The 22,206-nt window shown below is 39.2% G+C and overlaps 1 protein-coding gene across 2 annotated transcripts; it reads left to right on the top strand.

Annotated features, from left to right (window-relative positions):
- Window positions 1-887: 887 nt before the first annotated feature.
- c2cd2l (C2CD2-like) lies at window positions 888-21,383 on the top strand. 2 transcript variants are annotated; one of them, XM_012966231.3, is made up of 14 exons: window positions 888-1,442; window positions 5,274-5,369; window positions 5,498-5,617; window positions 6,342-6,449; window positions 7,268-7,378; window positions 7,462-7,567; window positions 9,205-9,325; window positions 9,492-9,556; window positions 9,651-9,778; window positions 11,752-11,923; window positions 15,938-16,036; window positions 17,163-17,296; window positions 18,029-18,296; window positions 19,846-21,383. In XM_012966231.3, exons 1-14 carry the CDS (start codon window positions 1,191-1,193, stop codon window positions 20,052-20,054), a joined length of 1,989 nt encoding a protein of 662 aa, XP_012821685.1. In that variant the 5' UTR covers window positions 888-1,190; the 3' UTR covers window positions 20,055-21,383.
- The last annotated feature ends 823 nt before the right edge of the window (window positions 21,384-22,206 follow it).

Raw genomic sequence — 22,206 nt, 5'->3', positions numbered from 1 at the left:
AATAAAGCCTCCTGTAAGCTGGTAGTGTGCATAGAGGCTCCCTAATAGCCAATCTTAGCCCTTATTTGAACTATGAACTTTTATGGTGCTTGTGTTGCTCTCCAAGTCTTTTTACATTTGACTGTGGCTCACAAGTAAGAAAGGTTGGGGAGCCCTGATCTAGGATTTTCTGGTGGGCCCCTGACCTCCCAGTCTGACACTGGGTATTTAAAGATTTCAAAGAGGCTGTTTGCTGATTATTTTTTGGGGTGTGTGGTATTTACATGTCCTTTAAGATAATATGTATTCACAAAATTTCTTTACTTCCCTCCACTCTTTTCTTCTTTTTCTACCTCAATTGTCGATAAATAATTATTTTCAAAAATAAAGTCTATTCATGTCTGAGTTTTCCAAAATTGAAATAGGCAGGGACTGGGGTAGTGACCAGATTAGTAATATATCTGGGTGGAACTAGGGCGGACCAAGGTCAGAGACTAGATGGTCCAAACATTTAATTTTCAAAAACTGGGTGGGTTTATTTAGCTGATTCATTAGTCCATCTTAAAGTTTTATTGATCAGTGTTTATTTGGCAAAGCACAGCTACATGACAAATACAAATTGTATATACATTTTTTCTATACATCAGTTGCTTCATGGACAGTCGATCTCCCCTTTTAGGTTTAGCAGATTCCATATCATAAAATGCAGCTCTATTTAATAGACACAGCAAACTTCCAGCCATGGTAGCTCACTACCCTTTATGGTGAGAAATAGATTAGGTTAGGCACTGAGAAAGCACAACTGAATCCAAAATAAGTAAAAATGTAAGTTTTATCTCTGTAGTTTTGCAGTTGAAACCGTGGGCTGAGGGCCACTGTCTCTAGACCACACAAAGAGTTAGAAATCCCTGTCAGTAGCCCAGCGATGAGCAGCGTTACAGGGAAGGAGGCGCATGTGGAGGCGAGGGCTGGAACTCACTGTCCGGAAGTGGGTTGCAACTGTAGGAGAAAGATAAAGCGAAATGGAGATTGAGAGGGCCGGACTGGTTGCAATAGAGGCGTGCTAGCAACAATAACAGAACTGACATGTGATATCCACGTATCCCTGATTTTCAGTTTTTAGCATTGGTCCCTTTCCGAATAAGCATCGTTGGGGCCTACAAAATACATCAGCTATTTTCATCCGGATCCAATCGCTGCTTGGGGCTAGAATGGAGGGTACGGTGCCACAAGCTTTCATCCCTGGGGTTTCTGAGATATGGTTCGCCGCGTTGCTGATGCTATTTGCAGCTTCCCTCATCACTGTGATGGCCTGGCTGCTGCAGGTTACGCGGGGACGCCCTGCTCCTGCTTATCCCGGGGCCCTGGGCCTTCTTACCGCCCTCTTTGCTTTCCCCTCAGTTAGAGAGAGCTGGAGCAGAGCTTGGGCCAAAGCCCTAAACAGCGAGGCGGCCCGAAATCAGGTAAGAGCCTTATTATATGGATTCAGCTGCAGTTTAGATATCAGTGTATTTGTTGTTCCGATGTCTCCCATCCGGACACAGCTCAACACTAGCAGCTCTTACCTGTTCTGTTTCCAAACTAGCTGGCACCGAGTAATTGAAGTACTACATCAGTTGCGCTCTCTTCCAGGGTTTGCTTCTTGCCACCCCAATGAAGTGCAGCCTGGAGCTTAGGGCAACGTTATCACCTTGGGTCATGGCAGAAACAACACTAAATAATTTTTCTATTTGGGAGTGTTCCTAACATGAAGCAAGTTAAGAAACCTGCCTCAGGCAGCAGTGCCCTCCAACTTATTAGTGGATGTTCACCTCTGAGTTAACTTTTAGTATGATGTAGGGAGTAATATTCTGAGACAATTTGCAAATGGTCTTTTTTATTTGTAGTTTTTTAGTTTTCACTTTTTTATTCAGGAGCTCTGCAGTTTGGAATTTCAGCAGCTATCTGGTTGCTAGGAGCCCAATGACCTTAGCAACCAGGTGGTGGTTGGAATGAGAGCCTGATATATGAACAGGAGAGGGCCTGAAAAATAAGGTATAAAATGTAACAATAACAATAAAACTGTAGCCTCACAGAACAATAATTTTTGGTTGCCGGGGTCAGTGACCCCCATTTGAAAGCCCAAAAAGTCAGAAGAAGAAGAAAAATAATTAAAAAATTATAAATAATGAAGACTAATTGAAAAGATGCTTAGAATTAGCCATTCTACAACATACTAAAAGTTAACTTAAAGGTGAACCGCCCCTTTAAAGAAACACTGACACCAGAAAGTAAACTCTTTTTTTAACATCTATCCAGGGCCGGAACTAGGGGTAGGCAGAAGAGGCAGCTGCCTAGGGCGCAACGATTGAGGGGCGCCAGGCAGGAGCCTCTCCTGCCTACCCCTAGTGCTACTTTGTCATTGCCTCCGCCGCTTGTCATTAGCGGCGGAGGCAATGACCGATCTAATCGCCCCGCCCCCCCTGCACTGCCTCCTGTGCTTTGCCGCGCATGCGCCGTTCGGGTGGGCGGAGTTGGCCGACCGGGTTGCCTAGGGCGCCCGGTCGGCTTGGCCTGCCCCTGCATCTATCATATTGTTGTCTTTGGAAAGGTACAATCACTGGGGGTGGCAAATGTTAGGTACCTCCCCAGTGATTGTAACTGTCTCCCTTATACCCTGAGCTGGTGCTCCTGTTATGAGAAAACCGCACCAGCCCGAGGTATCTGCAGGACAGCAATCCTATTCCGTATGTCTTTGTTCTTCTGAATTCCAAGGCTGACGCATGTGCAATAGGGTAAAAATGCTTACTTTTTTGTTAAAGGAGAAGGGAAGGTAAAAACTAAGTAAGCACTCACAGAAAAGCAGTTCTGAGTCCTCCATCAAAAGAAACAGGATTTCTCGTCTTCTTTTGTGTATACAAGTACTTTGGTATCTGACTTCCTCTCTCAGAAAAATTCTTCATTCCTGGGGACTCCTCTGTCCCTTCTCCTGTTCCCCCCTCCCATAAGAATTCACTCCCTCTCCCATCAGACTGTGTGATCTATGCTGCCAAGGCTAGAGCTGCAGCAGGAAGCTATAGAGACCAGGCTAAAATGGCAGCTGCTATCTTAAACAAACGGAGGGAGATTCTAGGGCTGTTTACTCAGGTTTGTTAAAGGAAAAGTAACACTAACATTTTTAAAGTAAAAAATCTATTCTACCCTGCCCCAATAATTGCCCTATCCACTTAGTATTTTAAATGCTTTATTAGAAAATACCTGCTAAAACTTGGCTTCTGGTCATTTGAAAAAAGGCGATACAGCGAAGGAAGGAGCAGCATCCACTATGCGATGATCGATTGATCGAGCCTAGCCTGACTCCTTCCTATACAGAAGAAAGGCTAGGCTCGATCAATCAATCGATCGTCGCACAGTGGATCCTGCCCTGCATCGCCATATCGCCTTATTTCAAATGACCGGAAGCCAAGTTTTAGCAGGTATTTTCTAATAAAGCATTCAAAATACTAAATGGTTTGCAGGATAGGGCAATTATTAGGGCAGGGCAGGATAGATTTTTTACTTAAAAAATTTTAGTGTTACTTTTCCTTTAAAGCTTTTGGCAGAATAAATATAGCATTCTAGGTACTGATGGCACTGATGTGGTTAATCTATTGCAAGTAAAATGCCAAAATGCCTTTCCTTCTCCTTTTTAAAGGAACAGTAACACCAAAAAATGAAAGTGTATAAAAGTATCTAAAATATAATGTGCTGCTGCCCTGCACTGGTAAAAGTTGTGTGTTTACTTCAGAAAGTCTACTATAATTTATATAAATAAGCTGCTAAGTAGCCATGGAGGCAGCCATTCAAAGGAGAAACATAGCAGATAACAGATAAAACACTATTGTATTCTACAGAACTTATCTGTTATCTGCTGTGTAACCTGTGCCTTTTCTCCTTTTTTCCAGCTTGAATGGCTGCCCCCAGGGCTACACAGCAGCTTATTATATAAATTATAGTAGTGTTACTGTAGCAAACACACCAGTTTTACCAGTGCAGGGCAACAGTGCAACTCCTCATACCTGCAGGAGTGCAAAAAGGTTAGCTTAGGTTCAGCATTGGGTAGGCCAACTTGGGGAGAGCAGAATCACCCCATGGCCCATTAAATAGAAACAAAATTATCGGCACACAAGACTGAATGCAAGTGGAATAACCCCCTGCATGTTTACTCAAACATACCATTTGGGCTGACAAAGTGGCCAGTAATTTTGTTTCTATTTATGCATAGAGGCTGGAAGTCTCTTATACTGTTCACCAGACTTGTATGAGAGGCCAGGGTATTCAGGTGCGTTATTTTTCTAAATCCATACCCACTATATGGAAACAATAACACTATTTCCTTTCAGAAGGTAATTTTTTCTTTCTTCTTGTTAATAATGTTGATAATGAGTTTGGGTCACAGTAATTTTACTTATGGCAAACAATGCAAATATAATGGGGGGGGGATGACTGTTCATCACTTGTTATAACTGGGATAAGGTTTTTGGAAAACTCCGAGACCTCTGACTATCTTAATTCCTGTGTGATCTGGCTTTTTTTAGCCACTCAAATAACTTTCCTGATTTGTTTAACAAATATTTAACATTTGTTACCTAATAAACCAGATGACTGATTGCAGGTTGGGCATGTTTTTCTTTTGTGTAGCCTGTTTGTATCCTAACATTTTCCCAAACTGATATGTAAAAATCCCCGCTATCCCCATATATATGGTGAGATTATCTTTAGTAAAGATGTTCAAATCACAACAGCTGGATGCAGTCCAGTTTGACCGATGAATATGTCTTTTCCAAGACCCAAATATTTGCAAACATCACTGTTTAGGATTAGAGTATTGACTCCGCTGCTCTTAGCCTGCATGTATCTGCACTGTTCAAGTACATCTTTCTGCAGAGTGCAGGTATGCAGAGCAGAGCCAAGATCAGACAGAAAAATGCGAAAGCAGGCATTTTGGGGCCAATCTCTGCTCTGTATTATGTCATTTATCATTTCACAACCAGTAGTTGGCCAGAGGAAAGGGCAATGACACACAGTGCTATTTGTCATACAAAGACGTTTTTAAGCAATTTGAGTGTTCTTGCAAAGACAGTTCTCAGTATTTTTTATGGCTGGTAACAAAAAGCACTATGTGTGATTTCCCTAAGGCCCTTCTAATGCATCAGCATAATAGCTCAGATGAAGGGGAAGAGAATTAAAGTTAAGTGGTACAGTGTTGCCTACTCACATGATAGGCCTTTGTTGGTGGGTTAAGGTCCCTGATCTTTTTTTTTTTTTTCTTTCAGAGTTCACTACAGGTGTTGTTTGAAGAAAGCACATATCTACAGCCCAATACACACATCAGCCATGTCTCCTGCACAGAACATTCAGACAGCAGTATGGTGAGAATTGTAATGCAGTGTAATGGTATGGTTCATGTGCACGAGTGTTTAGCATTGGATTGCAGAGATGGTACAGGGCTAAAGGGGAAATCATGAAATTAATGTCCTTCTTCAATTCCCATTTTCAGGTATTCCTCTGCACCTTTTCTGCAGATCCAATCAGATTCCCAGTCTCTGTTACCCAGGAATCCCCTGCAGCTGTTTCTATGAATACGTATCAAGTCTTACTAACGTTACATCAAGCGCAGGTAAGATAAATATTCCTAAGGTTGGTTTGTTTTCCCCTGTGTAAAGATTTGGCATATTTAATACATATAAGTACTGTACTGCATGCTATTACGATTGAAGGAAAGAAATGTGTATTTTTTAACGCTAGAGTGATTTCCCACTATATAAATAAATAATGATGACGATTGCATTTTCTCAGCTAGTGGAAATAAGTCAGCATAGAAATACTTGTCGTTGCCTGTGTCAGCTATTGACATGAATGGCAACCACCTGTCACCAGCAGTGACAGGTGCCATGATTCTAACTGATGAATATTCTGTATATTTTATTCTTATAGAAGTTGCTTGGTGATTTAATTTCTCTGTGACTAATACTATAAATTACATCCTTATAAATGGTCAAATGCCCATACCTTTTGCGGTCCTACCTTCCTGTGTCTCATACCACATGGCACTTAATCTCTGTGTGCTTATACTTATTTATTTTATTTACTATAACACTTGTTCTCACTGTGTGTAATTCTGTATATTGCAAGTTTGTACAGTGCTGCGTATCCTTGTAGTGCTTTATAAATAAAGTTATACATACATACATACATACATACATACATACATTGTATTGTTATATGTATTTTGCCTAATACTGATTTCATGCATGCTTGAACATTTTCGGGTTTCTGCTCAACTGTGCTTTATTTAGGTGATAGATGGATATATTTTACCAGTTATGTATCTTCTATTTCAGATTGAGGTCCGACTAGAGGAGTTACCACAAGAGGGACTTCTTGTATCATGGGGGTTTAAAGAGCACCCTGATATCACTTTGCAAGTGACTCCCAGACAATCACTGCAGGTGAGAGATTAAGGGAGGTCATAATTAAAGGTATTTTAAAGATATTTTTTTTTCTGCAAGGGTTGCTGTTAGATTTTTTTTTTATCAGTAATTAAAATTTTTTTTTTAAGAATGTCAAATACCTAGTAATGCCCTATGTGTTTCCTATTGGGGTGGGATGCTCTCTCTGTAGTAGTTTGCTAAAAGGCTGCCAGACCATTTTATCGTGTGGTACTTGCGGTAGATGCCATTTACACACTCCCTTTCTATGTACAAGGGTAGCTGGACATATCTTGGAGTAGAGAATGTTTTATTGTCACAGCATATAACTTTTAGTGTAAGAAAACTTGCTGTTGTTTATCAAGATACAGAGGACTTAATTAAAAAAAAAAGGGGGGAACATTTAGGGACCCATAACTAAATTTAATGCTAGAATGTATTCTTGGTACTAGAATCATTAAGGCTCATTGAATGCAAGTGTGTTTATACTAAAATGGACACAAATGTGTGTGCCTATTCATTGTTTGTGATACACTTACATACAATGAGCTCCCTGTACATCCCTATATTTAAGCATGGCCCCAGAGTCTCTGTACAAGCCCCTCCATTGAATAGAGGGAAGTGCGCAGTTAATAGGCCTAAAGAATTGCATGCTAAAACTGTTAGCAACTTCCCATTTTAGCTCCCGCTAGCAAATTGCTTCAAAACATGATGCATCTCCCCACATAGCTGTAATTACATCCAAATTATGAGTGTCCAAAACCACTACCTTCTTTCTCTCTGTATATATACAAATGCAACAAGTAATTTGGTTTTGCTTTTTCTCTCTGCACACACAGAGTAATGAGGGTGGTGCAGAACTGTGTACATTACAAGACTTAATAAAAGATGCCCTGCTTAGTGCACAGCCAGCCATGGTTTTTAACCTAAAGGCCCATGATGGTGATATGGTAAGATGAGTTACTATGTTGGACAACCTTTCCTCATTCCTTCCTGCTGGCTTTCTCTTTTTTAACTGCCTTCTTCTGGGCAGGGCCTCTGTGACCGGCTTCTCAAGGGGTCTCCATGTGGGGCAGAAAGTCCAAGACTTCTTATTCGCCAGATATGTTTAGAGAATATCACTGTAGCTGATGACAAAGGTAAGGAAAACACTAACTCTGCCCCCCCTGCAGAAGAATCCTTTGAGGGGCATCGAGCCAAGGGGGCTGTCAAGTTGGTCCTGTAATGCGATTGTCGCAGGACTGAATAGGTTACAGCAGACACAACTGGCCATGTGTTTGCTGTTAACTATACCCCTTCCAGCCCGCTGCGCCTGCCCATGGACTTCCATCACTTTTTTGCTTTTCTGGCTTTTTACTCTTTTGCATATGCACATTTTTGCACATATTTACACACTGGTGTTCATATTTAGGGTGACTTACCATTGCATGTAAATAATTGTGTCAGATACATGCGCCAAATTGCAAGACTTTAAGGCAATTTTACAATACATAATATGCAGCCAGGGGACTATATATCTATGCATATTGAATATTTTTTAATAGACCTCTCTTGTTTATATTCATGGTGATTTTCCTTTGCATGTAAATAGTTGGGCAAGATAAATGTGGCAAATTGCAACATTTTAGGTGTTTTTTTAAGAAATGCCATAAAAACTGCTAAGTTTAGAAAAGCTTTGCTGTTTGGTGTAAAAAGATATCTTTACCTATTTTGGATTCATCATTGTATTTTCCAAAAATATATGGTTTCCTGGGATCGTTTGTATAGTTGGGGGGGTGGGGGGGTGGGATTAGGACACACAATATTCAGTCAGGATGCTCTGTTTACAGAAGCTGAGTTGGCAGGTGAGAAAACTCATGTGCACTATTTTTATTTGGGGTCTGTACATAGCACAACTTGTATATCCATGCATATTGGGTATCAAACTGTTCAGTAGACCTCTGGCATTCATATTTTGGGTTATTTGTTATTGTGAAAAAAATGATGAGATAAATGTAGGATATTGTTGTAGAATATGGTTTTTAGGTAATTTTTAGAAATGCACAGATTAGGAAAGCTTTACTGTTGGGTAGTTTGGGTAGAAAAAAATATATGCCCATTTTGGATTTGTCAGAGTGTACTTTCCAAAAATATATGGTTTTCAGTGGTCACCATACTTTTTTTTTTTTTAGCTTTTATCTTACATAAAGATGTAAGATAGGCAGTGTGTTTTATAAATTAGTGTAAATGTAAGCCATGAAATTAGTATGCACAAGGTGTATTTTGAGGACCCTACATGCCACATACTTACCTATATCAAAATCGCCAACTTTAGGAAAGCTTGCAGTTTGCTAGTTTTGAGTAGAAAGATGTGTGCCCATTTTGTATTCGACAGAATGGGGATTAATATACTTTTTTTTGGCTGTATCCCATGTAAAGTCCCCATAATATGTTGAAATGATAGATCAAATGGGGGAATCTTCATCTTGGGGCCAATACATGCCACATACTTAGGTAATGCTATGCACATTGGACCCCTGGAATTCATATTTATGATGTTTTATGTTGGTACCTAACGGTTTGTGGGAGGATGCTGCAAATGTGAAAGCTTTGAGGCAGTTTTATCAACTTTACCATGTTTTGGAAAGCTTTGTAGTTTGAAGTAGAAGATGTGTACCCAATTTAAAAAGTACCAGAAGTACAAAATCCATAGACACCTAATCATACACCTGACCCTCCCAACCCTATTGCCAGGTGTTATATTTTATTTGCTCATAACCTTTCTTAAATCTTTTAGAGGTGGAGCTAGGATGTGAGGCAGAATTGGATGCTCCTTTGCAGAGAAGAGAGATCCGGAGTATCAGGAAACAAAAAGAGGGAGAAACATGCAACCACTCTTGGAATGATGAGATGACATTGTGAGCAGCTGCAGGTGTAAGGGGGTCACTATTTTCAGGGGGGTGGTGCTAACAAGTAGCTGTATGGCAGGACTTGTTTGTATAAAAAAAAAACAAAAAAACACTAGCATTTGCACAGTGTGGAAGAAATAACGGAACACAAGGTAACTGCTTTATGCCTTTGCAGTGACCTCAGCACCCAGAGTAAGGAATTATATCTCAGAGTCTGGCAGATAAAGGAAGGTGAACACAGTAAGTAAGGTTCTTGTTCCACATTGCATGTTTTGTCGTGCTTGTAAAACACGGCTCCTACAATTCATGCAAATCTCACCTTTTCCCCCAACAGATGTTCTGCTTGGACAAACAACTGTACATCTGAAATCACCTTTTAGAGATCTGACTGGAAAGCACCTGTACCCTCTGAGCTCAAGTGCTGGACTGTCTGTAACGGGCACTCCTGCCATCTTCGTAGAGGTGAGGAGAAATGGTCTTCCCAGCAACATCACAACGTACATTATGTTAAACAGAGTACAATACTTTTTCTAAGTAAGTTTGTAGGGAAAGTAGATCGTTTCTAACTAGAGCGATTCTGTAAGAATTTGATCAATATTTGAATCCATGTGGGGTTTCTCAGTTCTATGATTTACACTTAATTTTTGTTAAAAAAACAAAAAAAACACATCTGTCAAGTTTAAGAGGCCTATTTATCAACATTTTTATTTTTGTGGTTTTTGAAACCACAAATTTCTAGTCATTTATTAACAGATCTGAATGTAAAAAAAAAACACAAACAAAGAAAGGGATTACAAATGAAAAGAACATGAAGAATTTTTTGTTTGCTTACAAATGAAAAAAAAAAACCATGAAAACCTCTAAAATCACACATACACTAAAGATTTATTTCTACATGAGCACAACAGCTTTTAGATTATGTAGTTTTGTCTTTTTTCATGTTTTTATTTGCTTAATAAGAAAACACATTTTTCATGGTTTTGTGTAATTAGGCTAAAAAACACAAATCACGAAAACAAATGTTCGTAAATAGCCACCCAGATCTCCAAAATACTTTGTGCTCACAGGGCTTATAAGTGCATTAAAACATTTACTGTATAATCCAATGTTTGGAATGGGCACTAAATCTTCAAAAGTACATATGAACCCTGTTACTGAGAAGTTCCATGACTATATAAAGGCACAAGTCTGAAGGCAGAGTGCTGTTATACAGGTCATAGAACTTCAAAGTGACTTCTGATATTCTCATATTTTACAACAGGGTATACATTATAATAATATACGTGTTTCAGTGAGGTATGTGTCAGAAATTATATTACTAAGCACTAAGTATAACTAATGGCATAGTTAAGCATCATTTATAAAGATATACATTTACAAGATATTCAGAGCTCTTCTGTATTATATATAAAAAAAAAAAAAAAGACCTGGATATTTTCCAGTCCAAGAAGTAAGCTGTCCTCCAGCTGAGCAGTCTGGGTAATAATCTGGTCAGAATCACCAAGAATAGGAAGGGACACACAGAAGCTGCTTTAGGTAGCAATTACATTTAATAACCATTGAGTGTTATTAATGCGTTTATATTGGAAGGTTGCTTTGTGTTATATTAATTAGGAAAGGTTTTGGTTTTTTTTGTGTTGTGTCTTTACAATAGCATATAGTTTTGTGAAAACAAGCTTTTATATGTAGCAGTTAATTTAGGGCTAAACTACACAGGCGTATTTTATCAGATTTTGTGGGTCAGACCCACAAAATCTAAATATAAAACAGAACAAGATTTTATAGAATCCTACACAATATGATCCCCATAGCTGTAATGCAAGTCGGACGAGAAAAAACAGATGGTGTCGTTTGTTCATGCATTTATATCTGACAATGTACACCAATGAGAGAAAGTCATTCAGACACCATTAGATGTTATATTGTCAGATGCAGACACAGCATGCAGCTTTCCCTTCCGTCAGGCGTGTGTTTTCACATGGCAAATTTTCCCTGTAGTTTACACATGGAGATTCTTCTATTAGTCCTATCATAATTTGACCTGTGCGCTGTCCAACTTGTAGGATGTGTTTTGTTGATCTAACACCCTACAATTTCTCCTGTGTAGTTTAGCTGTGTAGGCAATGACACATGGGACCCTTTGTTGCCTGCAATACATTGTGATTACCTCGAGTGACAACACATCCCTTGTTTCCTTTCCACAAGCTGAAATGCTAATTGCTGGTAGGGAAATATATGCAGAGCAGCTACAAGTAAATGTCATAACTGCTCCTGTACTCCAACAAGTAGGTAAGGAGCTACATAAACAACCACAATGCCTACAATAGTAACAGGAATGAGTAAACAATACTGTGCATACAGATTTCAGTGTTTGTAATCCAACATGCAGCATTGTATCAGTGTGTTACATTTTTGGCTCATACCTTGTTTCACAGTTTCTGGTGGCTGAACTTTCCTTGCCTAGAGCAGCATTGGCAGCAACAACTCCTAGAACTAACATCACACCCACCAAGAAGGTGGAGATGGATCGTACTGTGATGCCAGATGGCACCATAGTTACCACAGTAACCACCATTCAGTCACGACTGCGGTTAGATGGCAAGATCGGTAAGCACTACTTAGAATATATGGTGCATAGTAGGTCACTGCTGATCAGTTTACTTAGTTGCTTATGGTACAGGCATTGTTTTCCAAACTGTATTGGAAAATCTGATGGTCAACTGGTGTGAAATATGCATTGAAGGCTTATTTATCGATAAACCTGGGACTGCAGAAAGATACTGTTGCAACATTGCTTTTATATCTCTTTATCCTTGCACTGAGCTGAGGTGGTATAACCAAATATTGCAGTGGAATCTGTAAAGTCTGAGGGTAAGAGCATTTGGAGAATATTCTTATTTTCAGACAGCAGTGAGACTGTTTAAGTTTATATATACTTCTGTTCTATCTAGATCCTTATTAAATATTTTTTTCCAACACATCTTTATAATAAAAAGGCAGAAGGCATAATTATGTTCAGTTGAAAAACCCAACATACTGTTCTTCGACTTCAGCTTATTCTTCCACTTTTTCTTCTTCTTAGCGCCCCCTATTTTCTAAACGCTACTCCCACAATTTTAGGGGTACAACACCCAAACTCTCCACAACTTTAGTTTCCCAAGGGCTTCCTACCAGGATACACTGTTGCTATTCGGCTATAACACTGGACTAGAGCACAGAGAAAATGATATAGTACGCTCACAATTTTTTTAGTGTAATAATAATATGGTTTTAATATACACTTTGCACTTTATGAGACGGATTAACTGCTGTTGAATGTATATTGTATATGAAGCACTTTATTTATATCATGTTTTTATACTTTTGTTATTAATTAAGTACTTATCCAATTTACCAATTAACTTGGGGAAGTGGTCACTTCATATGTATAAATTTCACTTGCCTTCACTGATTTGTATGCTTGATAAAGGGGTCACGTTGCCCCGAAACGTTGCACCTCCGCAATAAACTTTTTAAGGGTTTTCCCTTGTTTGTAGCCCTGAGTGCCATTTGCTTTTTTTGTGGTTGTACTGGTTTTGGAGGGTGCCGATCCCTCCAGCAGTGTGCACCGGGCATATCATTTTGAAGTGCTAGGGTGTGCGGATAAGGTCTCTGTAGTTCACCCTATAGCAGAGCAGGTTGCTTTTATTTTATTAAACTATCCCGCCCCCCATCTTTTTGTGACGCTGCTCCGATTTTCAAACTGCTGCCACTCTTACAGCTTTGAAGCTACACCCCCAAACTTGAATAACATAATCATGGGGTCACCCTGAATGAAACAGCGACATTTGTTGGATGACCCCGAATTGGGAGGGGCCAGCAACAGCCAATCAAATTTCACCCATTGACTTTTATGGGGAACTTGAAATTGCTGCCAATCTTAAAGCTTTGAGACTACTCTCCCCAAACTTGAATCACATACTCATGGGGTCAGCCTGAATAACAAATATGATTGTTGGATGCCCAAAAGGTGGGTGGGGCTGTGAACAGTCAATCAGATTTTACCTATTTACTTGGTGGAAATTAAACTGCTGCCATTCTGACAGTAATATTGTCAGGGCCCCCAAACTTTGCAGGGTTAGGCAGCAGGTAACTGTGGTTCAAGGTTAGAAAAAGTGGGCGGAGCCACCAACAGCTAATCATATTTTACCTATTGACTTTCACTGGGGAAATTCAACCTGCTGCCATTCTCACAGTAGGGTCCCCAAACTTTTCACAGTTGGTCACTGGGGGACTGCAGTTTTAGTTTTGACTGTCAGGGTCCCTAAACTATGCACAGTTTGTCACTGGGTGACTATGTTCCAAGATTAGAAAAGTGGGCGGGGCCAACAAAAGCCAATCAGATTTCACCTATAGACTTCATATGTCTAAATTTAAACTGCTGCCATTCTTTAAATATTAATATTAAGGTCCCCAAACTTTGCAGAGCTAGTCATCAGATAACTGCGGTTCAGAGTTAGAAAAAGTGGGTGGAGCCACCAACAGCCAATCAGATTTTAACTATTGCTTTTTAATTGGGAATTTAAACAGCTGCCATTCTAACAGTATTAACACCAGGGTCACTAGGGAACTGCATTTTTAGGTTTTTAAAAGTGGGTGTAGCCACCAACAGCCAATCAGACTTCACCTGTTGATTTTTTTTTGGTTTAAATTTAAAATGCTGCCTTTCTCACACTATATATGTCAGGGCTCCCAAACTCTGCTCAGTCAGTCACTGGCTGACTACATATTCAGGGTTAGAACAAGTGGGCAGAGCCACCAACAGCCAACCCATTTCCACCCATTAAATTTCATTGGTTTATATTTAAACTGATGACATTATTTAAGTATTAATTCCAGGCTTGTTAAACTTTCCAGAGTTTTCACTGGGTATTTGCCGTTCAAAGTTTTAAAAAAGTGGGCAGAGCCACCAACAGCCAATCACATTTAACCTATTTACTTTCAATGGTGAAGTGTAAAATGCTGTCAGTCTCACAATTTTTATGCCCGAGTCCCCAAACTTTGCAAAGTTGGTTACTAGGGGACTGCTATTCAAAAACAGGAAAAGTGGGTTGGGCCACTAACAGCCAATCAGATTTCATCCATTGAATTTTGTTAGTTTAAATTTAAAATACTGTCATTCTCACACTATTTATGCCAGGGTGCCCACCCAGTTTGTCACTGGGTGACTTTGGCTCAAGTAACCACCAGTAACAATTTACCTATTGACTTTTATTGGTTTAAATTTAAACTGCTGCCATTCTTTAACTATTAATCCTAGGGTCCCTAAACTTTGCAGAGTTAGTCACTGGGTAACTGCAGTTCCAGGTTAGAAAAAGGGGGCGGAGCCAACAACCGCCAATCAGATGTCACTCGTTGACTTTCAGTGAGGAAATATAAATTGTTGCCATTCAGACACTATTAAAACCAGGGTCCCCAAACTTTGTACAGTGTTTTTTACTATATAACTGTGGTCCAAGCTTAGAAAAAAAATGGGCGGAGCCAACAACATCAGATTTTATTCAGTAACTTCACGTTTTTCAATCCAACATGAAGTTTGTTCTCCAACTTCCCTTTCTAGTTACATTTTACTTACTTGTCCAAGAGAAGCTGACCTTATAAACATAATACTAAATATTTGACCTACAGTATACTATAATATTATGTTGAATCTGTTTTCAATGTTTCTAAAATGCTCAGTTTGGGTATTTTTTCGTCTTTCTGTTGTTCATGTTGGTGCTTCCTCAAATTGCCTCATAAGTTTAGATTTTCACTTTTAATGTATTTAAAGGGAACTCCCATAGTTATAGACATGTATCTAACTGGATGTTTAATATCTATCTAATATCTTATATTTTCCTTATTTTTGAGTTAAATTAACAGTTTATAAATGTTCTGTGTCAAGCTATCATATTTGGTGCTGCAGAAAACTCATGCGGTTTGGAAATTGGGTATTTAGATTAGGGACATGCTGATATGAGGCTATTTAGGGACATGCTGATATGAGGCTATTTATTTATTAAATAAATCTGTTTGCAGTTGAAAAAATATTAGGTAGGGGACCTCAATATAAAACATTAAATGTATACAATTTGCAAGTGTTACATTTATTAATGATATGAACTAGTCTAATAAATCTAAGGGTCGTTTACAATTCCCCTTGGCATAGTACAAGAGGGTGCCTCTTGGTGATCATGCACTGAGCACTCTGTAGCAGATAAAAAATGCAGTACAAGGTGCACAGTGCGAGGGCAGGTGGAAGGGACAAGGCCTTGTTTCAGCCTGTGTCCTCCCTAACTTGTGTGCCTATGTGCCTCCTCTGCACAAATATGGTTATGCCAAATGCAGGCAGCAATGTATTTATTGGGGTACCTGCAGTCTTCTGTGTGAAAGAGATCAGTGGCAACATAGCAAAAATGCTCTTTGCACACTGCCTTCCATGATGTAAATGATCACTATGGTTTCTCTGTAATGTCTGCTACCTTACTTGCTTTAGCTGCACTTTCTATACCTTCCATCATTAATAATATCTTTGAGTGGGAGAAAAAATTACAGTATCTAAATACAGTTGATAATGCTTCCTATAATATGTCTTTTTGTCAGATTCTCCTTCTAGGTCACCATCAAAAGTTGAAGTGACGGAGAACAAAGCAATTTTCATGCCGCTGAGCTGCTCTTCTGGCTCTTCCCCTAATGGCAGTGGTTAGTCTCTCTATATTTTGAGGCTGTTGACAGTCTATGAAGAAGACTGGTTAAGAGAACAAAGTGTGTGCCAGAGCATTATACTCTTAAGGAGTGTTCTAATTTATTGAAAATACCTCCAAACCCTACTAGTCCCACCCATCTGTTCTGGTTTTTGCTGCCTTTTTTTCTAGGCTGTGCAGGGGTGCCAATGGGACTAGGCTTGCTAGGATAGGAACCAATTGGCAGCTAGGCTAATCTGAAGCCTGGCTTTAGGCTGATGCCACACCAGGCGTAGGGCTGATTTTTTCGGCAAGCGGAAAAACGCTTGCCGAAAATTCAGCCCTACGCCTGCTACTTGTGCCTGCACCCGAATGAATGGGATACGCTCGGGTGCAGGCACATGTAGCCGATATACGCACGAAAACGCGAGAGAATGCAAAAAATCAGCCCTACGCCTGGTGTGGCATCAGCCTTACTTGTGTGACTACACGGCTGTGATTTACTAATCCTCCTCCTACTGTTCTTCTAGCAGGGATTGTTAGAACATGCCAACCACTCATTTGAAACACAGACAGGGACTGCATAAGATTTAAATGGAGCTTTAATAAAGGGCCATTAATATTTAACCCAGTGTGAAACCAGCACCATATGTTATACATTATTATCAGACTGGGGGCTTTTCTTTTATACTATATGTCTCCTTTAAGAACAAAGGAACTAATTATTTTGTCCATACACCGAGCATTATTTACATGAAGTCCAGGACAAAAGACTTCTTATAGAAATCCACTCCCATTTGTAAAGCTTCGATCCTGTAGTTTTAGCATCTAGTGGAGGGCATGAGTTCCTTGTGGGGAACAAGCCTGGGTTGCAATTTTTACTGGACTTCTTTGCTCGCTGTTCAGGATTGTGAGAAAGCTAGGTAAATCTCTTCCTGAGAAGGTGAGTGCTGTGTAAACTAATCAAAAATACTCCAGGGAAGGAGCATCACGAGCCATAGTTATCGTGTAATTATTAAATAATTAGGTTTATATAATCAAGGGTGCATTCCTAATTGTTACTTGTTAGGAGCTATGTAGAATTTCAGTTTCCCCCTCTCTAAAAGAGGTTTAGTTATGATCCTGATATTTCTTGTTTTTGCCAGGAGGTTCCCCTGTTTCCCTTAGGCTGGACCCAGTAGCTGAGACAGCCATTAGGCAGCTAACGGAACCAGGCAACAAGCCAGCCAAAAAAACCCCCACTAAACGCAGCACTCTGATAATTTCAGGAGTTTCCAAGGTAAAAGTGAAAACATTTCTATTTGTATCTACTTTACATATTTCTGATGTATGATGCATAGCATGGAAAATGATCTGTGTAACAGATACTGCTAAAGCCTGTGTCTACAAATTACCTGAGGTGGAGGATATGTATATTACCACGGCTGATGTATTTCTGCTACTGCTGTGACATGTTTAAAATCTCATAATAGTCTAAATCAGGGCTAAACTCTTTGCAGGACTTAATTTTAGCCTAGTCTGGCTTCTAATTATGTTAATAATTTTATGTTATTTTGTTAAAGGATCTATGGTATCTGTTTACTGCATTGCTTTTTATGCAGGCTGAGAAAAGCACTAGGTGTGTCTTTGCCCTTAGTGGCTATGGGCTAATTCAAAGGGTCATAACATAAGGGGTGTGGCATTTTCAGCTCAATCTTTTGTTGAGCTTTGTTCTCTTTATGTGCAAGGTGCCCTGTGTCCCCCTGATTGTAACAATGCATTAATATAAGAACAGCTAATCTTTCAACACATTTATTTATTATATATTTTTTTTTACCAGTTGCTAAAAATCTTCCAGGAAAATGTTTTGCTAAAATATATAATGACCAATCAATTTTGAAGATTGTAACTAAATATTCAAATTGAAAATCTGTATAATGGCAAGGTTAAGCCATCTTAATCTTTTTTTTTACTTTTCTCCCTATACATTTACTGTGATTCATTTAATTTCCTGTTCTACTTTTAAAATTAGGTTCCCATTGGCCAAGATGAGATGGCACTATCTCTTGGATATGCAGCCTCCATGGATGCCTCATTACAAGGTCTAGCACATGGAGAAGATCTTCCACTACCAGATCTTTCTTTGGACCCTATACCTAATGAGGTGACTCCTCCCCAAGGGCCAGACACTGATGACACAACAAAATCTGATATCTCGGATAAACCTTCGGTGGATGACTTGGAGTCTGAAACTGGCTCCACAGGGACTCTAGAGACTCGGAGCTTAAAGGAACATAAAGGTCAGATGTCTGTAATAAAACTCGCTGAATACTGAAATTTGCAGTTTGGCATTTGGTTTTTTTATTTATTATTTTTAGTTTTTTATTTATTTCAAAACGGGAGGTGGGTAAAGCAATATCACAAGGAGCAACTCCAAGGACAATATTTCTAAGGCATTATTATCATTACATCTTTATATGCCAAATATATGTCCGACCACAACAGAGCAAATTTTTTTGAAATTTGCCCAGGAAACCTCTTGCCTCACAAAGTGATTTTTATTAATGGTAACGTTTTATTTACATACTGTAATTTAGCCATTCAGTTTTGGTAGGGGGTACAGGGGATATCCAACACATTACTAACACCTTTTTGCATAGAATGTAAGTGACCTCACTACCAGTCTGACATGATTTCGGGAAAAATGTCATCCAGTATCCCAAGATTTATTGTGTGCCCAGTCTTGGTAGATCAAGAGTCTTAGCTATATACGTGCAGATGACTGCTCAATATTATGTTATGAAGGAGCAAGCCCACACCATGTGCCTAAAGGAATCATCCTGCGCTCTACGTCTTGGACAAGAAGGTTCAGTCATTTTGCCTATTTTGGAAAATTTGCTTGGGGTTATCCCTAGAGCAGTGACCCCAACCAGTGGTTTGTGAGCAACATGTTGCTCCCAAACCCCTTGGATGTTACTCCCAGTGGCCTCAAAGCAGGTGCTTATTTTTGAATTGCAGGAAAGAGACCACTTACAGCTCTGACATTTCCACGTTGTAGCTGTAGATATCTGAACATTAGCAATGCTGGGATATCTAAGTTGTTTTCCAGGGTTCCAGGGAATAGGGCATTATGTACCACATCTTCAAAATATTTCTTGGCTAACCAGAACATGTTGCCTTCAAATTACTGTTGTAAGAATGAATTTCTCCACAATGGGAGATGGGGGGGGGTTTAATGAAGGAAGTTTGATTTTAGCCAACCTCAACGTTGTTTGCCAGGCTTGATAGAGCACTAACATACATGGAGGTAAACTTGAGTAATTCCTTAATTTCTTAAGGGGGCAGTTCCGTAATGCTTCTAGTGAGCCTACCAGGTGTGCTTCTGGTATATGAATTTCCTATTGCTTGTGCGAAATACCAATTGACAAAACCTACCTAAGATGCCAGATAATAGAGGAAAAAATTAGGGAGCCCAAATGCACTGGTCATAGGGTGCAGTTAGGTTCTTAACAGATAGTTTTAGCATTTTATTATTCCACAAGAAGGGGGTTATGCAGTTTGGCATTTATATGTATGATTGGGAGCTGCCATATTGTTTGCCTTTTCTGAGCCATTCTTCATGATCAGCATAATTAATATGACAAATTATGCATGCAGTATTTATTGTAGCTAAACAGGCCAGAATTAGTTTTTTCCTAGGACAACTTTAATATTCTGTGTCTTATCAGTCAAAACCATTTCCTTTGTTTGTACCTGCTGAGAATATTTATTTGGTATATCATGTACCATTCTTTCTAAAATGTCTTCTTTTTTAACACAAGGAACACCTGTATTTTTTTTTTTTTGCAGTGGGATTCCTACGTAGTGGCACCAAACTCCTCTTTCGCCGACGTCATCGGGAGCCAGGCTTAAGCCAATCACATGATAACCTGACAGACTCTGCTTCTGCCTCTCGCAAAAAGAGTGGAAGCTTCTCCAAACGCTTGCTGAAACGTTTCTCTATAAAGACCAAGACTAAGCCTAGCATCAATGGCAGCACTCCAGGGGCAGAGAAGTAATAAAGAACCGCTGACTTTAAGAACACCTATCTACCTCTGACCCTGCATGCCCTGTGCAAAGCTGCTAATGTGATTTTTGGAATGAGGCTGATGTTTCCTGCCAGGCAGTGACATGGATAGGTGATAATTGAATGGGGCTAACGCTAAACAGTGTGTGAGTGAAAGAATAGAGGCATTTTGTTATAAGTCGACAAGATAAATTAGATTTTAATGTGGAAATGCATGTAAAACAGATTGCCTATGAGTGAGTGTGATTTTTCCAGTGACTTAATTTACTGGACTAAGAGACTTTCTGGAGGAACTCCATACTCATCCCTAGGCCCCTCATACTCTCAAAAGAGACTTTACAGAGACAGAAACTTTCATATTCTCTGGCTGCAGGTCAACATTTTGTACATCTGTCTTCTGCAAAGAAAAGAAAGATGTCCTTACTGAAAGTATAAATAAGAATGAATGAAGAATAAAACCCATAGAGGGCTGTAGATATCACAGCATATACCAGTGCTATGCAGTTCCTTCTTTAAAGCAAACTAGCAATACCAGGCCCGATGTTTTTCCTGAGAAGGTTTCTTACTGGGTCTAAAAAATCTATAGTTGGTGGTATAATTTATCTGTAGAATGGAACTGTATTTTATGCTGTCGGCTTCTATGGACCTTTATATTTTGAAACTATGAAGTCATTGAAAAAATGTGCTTCTTGGAGAGTTATGTTGTTTCTCTGCTGGTAGAGATTACATAAGTGCAATGTAATAAATGTGCGACTAATGCCTGCAGCAGTAATAATAATGTTAACGTCATGTGATGCCTCGGTGCAGCCTGTGGCATCACACAGTATAAGACTGATGTGATTCTTACTATGCTTTCCAGGTCTGTATATTTGTAAATTACCCTCTATTTATATACCCGAAGCTTTGCCATATGACCCTTGTTTACAGACAACACAAGAGTGAACACAAAAGTGATTGGAAACCCTTATGTTAAAAGGGAAGTTAACCTTATTCTAAGACTGTTCTTCAACTCTCCAGTGATTACTCTCTTCACTGCAATCTGAATGCTAAGGTGACTGACCTTTTCAACCAGTTGTGACTAGAATAGAAGGACAAAAGGAATAATACCAATGCAATCAAGCCTCTATTGCATTGACAAGTGAGGTTCGAGATACAAAAAGCTGGCTTTAAGGTGACTTTCCCATATCCCTGTACTTACAGTAATCGAAAGGCTCTCTTGTGAGATTAAAAATAAAAGGGGTAAGAGTGAAGTAATTTATTGTGCAAGTAAAATGGTGTGATGAAAACGGTTTAAGTTATTAAAATACAAACATGAACTGTGTCTTCTTGCTTTCTCTTTGATGAAAAGGGGACATTTGCAAAATACAAGAGAATGAGACCCAACACTTAAGGCTAAGTGTTTGAATGGAATACGCTCAGGTACAGGCACATGTAGCCGAAATACGCATTAAAAAGCGAGACATTCAAACTCTCACGTTTTTATGCGTATTTCCGCTACATGTGCCTGCACTCGAGTGTGTTCCATTCATTCGGGTGCAAGCACATGTAGGAGGAGTAGGGCGGAATTTTCGGCAAACGTTTTTCCGCTTGCCGAAAATATCTGCCCTACGCCTCGTCTGGCATTAGCCTAAAGGGGACCCATTATTTAAAAAAAAAAAAAAAATAGATTAATCTGTTTCACAAATTCATTTTTTTTTTCTAATTATTATTTTTCTTACAGTTTCTTAAAATATTTAAAGATTTATTTTCAAGTTATTCAGCCACGCATATTTTTCTGGCTGCAAACAACACACTTACTGTGGATTGCTAACATTTCACCTAGTCTTATTGGCTGTTTCAGTCAGTCTGCCCAGTAAAATAATTCAGTCTGGCCAAGCTATAGTAATTCATCCAAATGAGACTGATACCAAAAATCAGTTTGGCCAGAGGATATAATTGTTTAACATATTCATTCAATAAATTATGGTGAAAATGTTTCTTTCTATATTCAACTATGCAGAAAAAAACTGAAACTGTTCAGTAGTGGGATGTATTTGCTGAGATATGCTCTGAATTAGGCATGAACCAAATCCAGGATTTGGTTCGGGATTCGGCCTAGCCAAATCCTTAAAATTGTGTAAAAGTTGACCTTTACATGGCTTCAT

This window comes from Xenopus tropicalis, chromosome 7 (assembly GCF_000004195.4).
Source record: "Xenopus tropicalis strain Nigerian chromosome 7, UCB_Xtro_10.0, whole genome shotgun sequence".
Classification (NCBI taxonomy): domain Eukaryota; kingdom Metazoa; phylum Chordata; class Amphibia; order Anura; family Pipidae; genus Xenopus; species Xenopus tropicalis.
This window is presented reverse-complemented; position numbering and strand designations above follow the sequence as displayed.